The sequence below is a fragment of the Myxocyprinus asiaticus genome, chromosome 9 (assembly GCF_019703515.2).
Source record: "Myxocyprinus asiaticus isolate MX2 ecotype Aquarium Trade chromosome 9, UBuf_Myxa_2, whole genome shotgun sequence".
Lineage (NCBI taxonomy): Eukaryota > Metazoa > Chordata > Actinopteri > Cypriniformes > Catostomidae > Myxocyprinus > Myxocyprinus asiaticus.
In genome coordinates this window covers 1596241-1603441 of record NC_059352.1, presented here as the reverse complement: position 1 = coordinate 1603441, position 7201 = coordinate 1596241, and the positions used below count along the sequence as shown (strand labels likewise).

At 39.2% G+C, this 7201-nt stretch overlaps 1 protein-coding gene across 2 annotated transcripts; it reads left to right on the top strand.

Moving 5' to 3' along the window:
• Positions 1 to 2428: 2428 nt before the first annotated feature.
• LOC127445794 (DNA damage-inducible transcript 3 protein-like) lies at positions 2429 to 7194 on the top strand. Of its 2 annotated transcripts, none has more exons than XM_051706127.1 (4): positions 2429 to 2576; positions 3998 to 4062; positions 4560 to 4715; positions 4801 to 7194. In XM_051706127.1, exons 3-4 carry the CDS (start codon positions 4575 to 4577, stop codon positions 5461 to 5463), a joined length of 804 nt encoding a protein of 267 aa, XP_051562087.1. In that variant the 5' UTR covers positions 2429 to 2576; positions 3998 to 4062; positions 4560 to 4574; the 3' UTR covers positions 5464 to 7194. The 2 variants fall into 2 exon arrangements, with proteins under 2 accessions (XP_051562087.1, XP_051562086.1); XM_051706126.1 differs by having other exon boundaries at positions 4512 to 4715.
• Positions 7195 to 7201: the final 7 nt, after the last annotated feature.

The following is a 7201-nucleotide window of genomic DNA, read 5'->3' as shown; positions in this document are numbered from 1 at the left end:
TTTTTGCCAATTTTGTCCCCACTACTTTTTGAAAAGTATTCATCAGGTGTCTAAAGCAGAACAAACATTTCCAGTTCTTTTTTTTTTCCTCCCCAATTTGGAATGTCCAATTCCCAATGCGCTCTAAGTCCTCGTGGTGGCGTAGTGACTCGCCTCAATCCGGGTGGCGGAGGACGAATCTCAGGTGCATCTGCATCTGAGACCGTCAATCCGTGCATCTTATCACATGACTTGTTGAGCGCGTTACTGCGGAGACATAGTGTGAAACATCCACACGCGCTATGTCTCCGCGGTAATGCACAACTCACCATGCACCCCACTGAGAGCGAACCACATCACAGTGACCACGAGGAGGTTACCCCATGTGACTCTACCCTCCCTAGCAACCGGGCCAATTTGGTTGCTTAGGAGACCTGACTGGAGTCACTCAGCACACCCTGGATTCAAACTCATGACTCCAGGGGTGATAGTCAGCGTCAATACTCCCTGAGCTACCCAGACCCCCAACATCTCCAGTTCTTGAGCAGGAGTTTCTATTTCGTTCAAGTGTTTATTTTTAAAGTTATGATTTGTGCTTGTTGCGCCTGTTATTAGTGACGCTAAATGACAGCAGGCGGCGATGTTCTCTTGTGGATCAAGACGCGTGGACTTTTCGCTCTGCTGTTGCACAGCTCCCCCTTATATCCAGTTAAATCACAAAGCAAAATGCAAACAGATGCGTGCTCGCTAATACCATATATTCTCTGACATGCAGATGCAATCTTCGTTAATTAAATTAAAAAGTAATTTTTAACCCCCCACCCCGAACTGTCCCCACCACTTTTTAAAACAAAGTGATGCCCCTGATTTGTGGCATAATGTTGATAACCACAAAAATGTATTTCGACTCGTCCCTCCTTTTCTTTAAATCTGTGTTCCAGTGAGACACTTACAATGGAAGTCAATGGGGTCACTTTTGGAGGGTTTAAAGGCAGAAATGTGAATCTTATAATTTTATAAAAGCACGTCCATTAATTCTTCTGTTAATACTTGTGCATTATATGAGCTGTAAAGTTGTTTAAATTGTGGTTTTACAGTTTACTTCGTACCGTCATCATGGCAACAAAGTTGTAAAATTAGATATAACTTTACACAGCACAGGTTAGTAAATGATTTTAACGTTATTAAATCATGTCTACACGTATATTGTGTCTATACTTTTGAAACAGTGTTTTAACGTTTACAGATTGACCCCATTGACTTCCATTGTAAGTGTCTCACTGGAACACACATTTGTGCTTTTATTAAAGAAAAGGAGGGACGAGTCGAATTTTTTTTTTTTGTGGTGATCAACATGATGTCACAAATGCTGTCGACTGAGCTTAATTTATATTGAACCCGGAATATAAGTGCCTTTTTTGTTATAACACACACACGCGCACACACACACACACAAAGTCAAATAAATTCTCATATATTGATCTATTAAGTAAGTTTTCTTTAATGCATTTAAGCAACATTGTCAACATGGTACATCCTACTTAAATGCATGAGACAGCAAATAAACAGGAATTAGGTCAGAAGTAATCCAAAAGCAACCAGATTACCTTAAAACTGTAATCTAAGAGATACATGTAATTTGTAATCACTACCAGATTACAACCCAGAAGTAATCTACACAGTACTGTACTATATTATGGGCTATACAGGTGTGTTGACTAATATAACCCAAATCAGCCCGTGCACTTTCTATACTGATTACAAAGATTTGCCCATTTTTTTGAACATGTTTGAAATGTCTGAGGAACACAGCACACTTCCGCACAGTAAGGGTGGGATTGTTCAAACTCCTATGGAATATTCTCAGTGATTCCATAGTGCTGAACTGCATTGGGAAACATGAAAGAATCGCCTCGGGACACTAGAGAGGAGTTATTAAAGATGATAAAAGCGAGCAAATCCGTATATTATCACATGACCACTACAGATATTAACACCGCAGGTGCATATGCGAACGCAAGCAAAAAATGGGAAGATTTGTTGTACATCCCTATAAGGTAGTTTCAGTTTTCCCTTCTTTCCTTTTTAACGAAAGGTTGTTTAATAAAACATGCTCGGCTTCAGCTAGTCTTATCTCCAGCTAGAAACCGGTTGCCAACGATTGCATCATTCCTTTCATGTGACTCCCTTACGCCCCAAATTCGTCCTGGCCGTCCTATGACTGCATCACATCTTTCCGCGCACACAAACTTCGCAGAGCGACAACAAGCGAATGCTACAAGTCCCGCCCCCCTCACGCAGCGCGGCCGCTCATTGGATGTCTCTAAGCAGAAGAATTCGCAGCGCCTCTCCGGATTGGCGCATGCGGCAAACAATCTCCTGTCATTCCGCATAATCTCGGTTAGGTTGCATCTTGAGATCCTTCCCCCAGAGTTCGGTTGTAGTGCCTCTATAAATGTCCCCGGGAGTTTCCGAAATCCACACTCGGTGACTTCAGCTGAACAATGGTTAACATGAGCGATCACCAAACTCTACAAAAACACACACAGACCCTGAATAAAAAACAGCCGCGAAAAAGAAATACGAAAAAGAAAAGGGTAAGTGTCATTTATCTCCTTCGACTTAATATTTCTGTTAACTCATCTTATTTCCTTTCTCTCCTCTGGTGGATCTTCTGTCGGGCTTTTCCTTTAGGAAAACGGGAACGCGCATGTTTTGGCTGTTTTTGGACTATACAGTTGCTCAACTCGAATTTCACTGGACTTGTTTTTTTTTTTTTTTTTTTTTTCTACAACAGTGTTCTTTTTTTCCTCTTTTTTATTATTGAACAATTTAAGGATTATTTTGCGAGTGATTAATATTTACTTTAAAGGTCAAGTTACTTGGTTTACTGAACTTTGCGATGACAGCTGTCAGTGCGGTGAATTCGCGGCAGTTTAGACGCGCGCTCGCTTCTGTTACATTGTTTCATATCGTTTGCGTTATTAGCTACATTTGTTACATTTACATCAGCGGATGTAACACTTCATTGCGAACTGTTACTCTACATCAACTTTTGTTCCTCTCCAGTTTAAGCATTCAGATGACTGATTTAGTTGTTTTAATGTAGTTTAAGTAGTTTATTAGTGTTGATTAGGTGTTCGCCCTTTGTTTCCTCTTGTACTTTGATTCCATGACGTCATTGGCTCGCTGTCAGTTTCGTAAACCCGCTCCAGACGGGTGTCATTAACCAAAGTTTTTCGGAGTATAATTTAAACATTTAAACTGACGTATGATGTCAATTATCGTGTAATTATCATGTATCCGTTTAGTCATTTTAAAACCATCGATTTGAGGTCTAGTCACATTTGGAGTGCTGTTATTGCAAATAAATGACATGACATCTGTAATGAGATAATGACTGATATTTAACAGGCTTATATATATATATTTTTTTTTTAATGTCATGTCGATTTACTCTGCATTAAGGAACACATTTACAGGTGTATAGCCTATATTAGAACGATTATCTCAAACCCACATCTAAAGTGGCTTGTTTATAGTCTTCTGAACGTTTATTTATTTATAAGGTGAAATATATATATATTTTTACTCTAAGTGAACTTTAATGTCTTTAATAAGCTCTTTATCTGTGTGGTGTTTTTGACAGACACTGTCTGTGCTCTCAGACTGACACAGGGGGCGCACTCGAGCACACAATGCGCCTTTGTTTACATTAAAAAAACAATGACCTAATTTTATCTGCAAGATTAAAGGACGAGAAATTACTATTATTTATTTTATAAGAAAACTTAAACATTCTTTGTCATCCATAAGTCATTTTAAATACATTTTAACGTTTTTTTATGTCACATAATTGTTCCCGTTCTGTGTTTTTTCAAGGTTAAGTTGCCCTTTTTTCTCCACTTATTCTTTTTATTGAATTATTCCACGCTTGAAAATGTTCATACATGGTGCGTTGTTATAATTTATATATCCATGAACTGGCCTGAGCAGTTTACATTTTTTTTTTTTGTAGAACTATTGGAACAATATATCGCCAACAACACACATTCAAACTTGACTGACAAGAGACACTTTAAGGTAAGCAAATTGTTTTTTTTATATAGCTTTAATGATTTTTATTGATCTTTTATAAGGTCATCTTAACAGCCTAATATATTGAATACCTCTTAAACTAAACTTAAGGTTGAGACAGGACAGTAAATGGGCTATTATAAAGAAATAGTTGAGAAACTTGTGTTTGTGCATGCACATTCTGAAGCTCCAGGGTTTATTTGTGCAGTTACAACCTTTGGCCACTATGTGTCCTTACTGCACCCAGTGTCCGAGCAGTCGTTCTATAATAACAGGTCACCCAGATAAACCGGCTATTCCTAAAATCTACTGAGCTGGTGTTGTGCTGCATGTGCTGAAGCTCTTAGAACTTGTTTATATTCCATCTCCACAGTATAACGACAGCATTCGGAAGTCTTTCATTTATTTATTTTGGCAGTTGATATTTATTTATTTATTTATGTGTTACCGGTCAGGTCTGGTGTGCTAGGTGTGTGAGCATATCGTATTGTGTCTGTGGATAGCGACTGATTGGTGCGATGACTGCGGAGTGGCTGTACCCCCCTGGCGTGGGGCCGTTGTGTGGTGCAGAGTTGGAGGCGTGGTATGAAGACCTACAGGATATACTGGGCTCTGACGCGGGTGGTGCCAAACTTACGCGAGCTCCACCTTGCTCCGAGGTCAGTAAAATCAAACGGCGTTCCACGATCTTATCCGTGCTACTTAGATCTTGAGTTTTTCTAACAAACTGTTTTTCCTATGCAGAAAGAGCCAGAGTTTTTGGATGTTTTGGAGAGCTGCTCGCTCACCTGGCTAACCGAGGGGCAGGTATGGGGAGATGGGGTGCAACGGGTCACAGAGGAACCCCCGACACCAATACACCCGCCGACGACCTGCGAGACTCCACCTAGACCGGAGGAGAGGAGAGAAGGCGATACGGAGAGCTCGTCCGGAGGAGATCTTCTGCCCCCGGAGTTCTTCGAGCTCCTCAGCGAGGGAGGCGTTGGCTTGGTCGAAACGGGCGCAGCGATGGTCACCGGCAGTTACCACGTCCCTCACCATCAGCCTTCGTCCCCGGCGGCCAGCGAGGAGGAGCTCCCGACGGTTCCCGACACTTCATCCTGCTCCTCGGCATCCCAGTCGCCCTCCTTCAACTGTTCCCCGCCCGCCTCTCCTCCCCTGTCACCTCCCGTCAGCGTCTCCTCGCGGCTGAGCAAAAGGAAGCGAGAGAGCGACAGAGGAGGCGCGCCAGGCTCACCATCCCCTGGGAAGAAGAGTAGGAGAGAACGCGAGCAGGAGAACGAGAGGAAAGTGCAAGAACTGACGGACCAGAACGAGCGTCTCAAAGCGGAGATCGAGCGACTCGGAGAGGAGGTGCAGAGAACCCGTCGGGCGCTCATTGAGAGACTCGTCAACACCAGAAGGTGAAGCAGGAGCAACATGAGGAGCAAAGAAAGACATTTAGAGAGAAATGAGAATAGAGGGGTGGAAGGCAAGTGAACAATTGGAGGAAATTCATCACGCGGTGACCATGAAATGCACATTAAGCACAACCAAAGGAGAATAAAGACACGTGTTACAGGGGGTAGAGAGTGTTTCAAAGAGCGTCTCACACCAAGAGAGAAAAGAGAAAGTCAGATTAAGCCATAGAAAAAGCAGCGATGGAAGGCAGCGGCTGGAGTAGAGTGAACCTCACGAAAATCGGGCCAAATTTATATTTTGCAAAAATATATGTATTTTTTCTTCTATTTTTATTTTTTTGTGTGCAAAATATAAAAATCGAAGTAAAAAATATTTTTTTGCAAAATATAATAATTTTTTTCCTTCAAAATATATTAAATTTATTTTTTTACAACCATTAAGATTTTTTTTGCATTGACACTTTCATAACAAAGGACATTTTACTCCTTAATTTTCTTACTGTAATCCAAGCAGATGTTTTACGGGGAATCCCATTAGTTTTACATTACTGTAATAGTCATTTGTCCTGAATTGCAGAAAAAAAAAAAAAAAAAAGTTTATTTATTATTTAAATCAGCATCAAGACATAATATCAAATACTATGAAGAAAACAGTCTGCAGGACACTAAAGCAAACTTTGGAAAAAATAGAAATATCTGCACAAAGACACTAATTCTCCAAAATGTTATTGAACAATACAGTCACTAAATACATTTTTAGAATATTGATATTATTGTGAGAATAGTGTTTTTACAGAAGTATTTAAAAAAATCTAAATTGATGCAATTCTTCACAATACAAAAAAAAAAAAGAAAAAACAAAAAAAAAACTAGTATTTAGTAATGAGAATTTTGGGGAGAAAAAATGTGTTTAATTGTCATGAAAATAATGTCAATGCAAAATCTTAATAGTCCTATAACGGGCTTTAGTTTCGACATGTAAAATATAACTGCTATTATCATTTGATTTTGGTGTGAAATGATGTTTTTTGACAGATTTCATGAGATTCATTTGGTAATATTGTGATGGAAAGCCGCTGTCAAGTCTAATTATTTTTCCTTTAACAGCAATAGTTATTATTATTGAAACTGGATTGTTGCTCTTTTTTTTTTTTTTTTTTTTTTTTTTAAATCTTTGCCAAGAAATCTTTTGGAAATGTGTCAGATACACAATATATGAAAAACTGAAATGGGCGAAACACACAAGCAGAAGAAATGTGATTGTATTTGTAACGATGATTGTAGAAGTGCATTTCATTGTAACCCATCTGTTAGTTTAAGGGCTTTAAACATGTAAACACCTCTAGTTGACCGAGATTAGTAGCTCAGGACTGTTATCGAGAACGATTGTGTGAGCCGTTTCTCTCTGTAGCTCACGATCAACCGAGACCTCCAAGAGTGTGTGTGTGTGTGTGTGGAAAAATATGAATGGATGTTAGTGATTTTGTGCTCACTTATTTCTCTATAAACTTTTTCAGAATTTTTAGAATTAGCGCTTTATATCATACCTCATTGCCTCTAATCCATGCCTATTTTTCTATATGTGTATTACACATCATGTCATTTAATCATCACTATGTGTATCATTTATCTTATAGTGTAGTTTCCTAATATTGAAATAAACATGCATGCTGGATTTCACTTAGACTAAATACAGAATTGTATTACACACATTTTGTTATTAAAATATTGAAATGAACTGAATT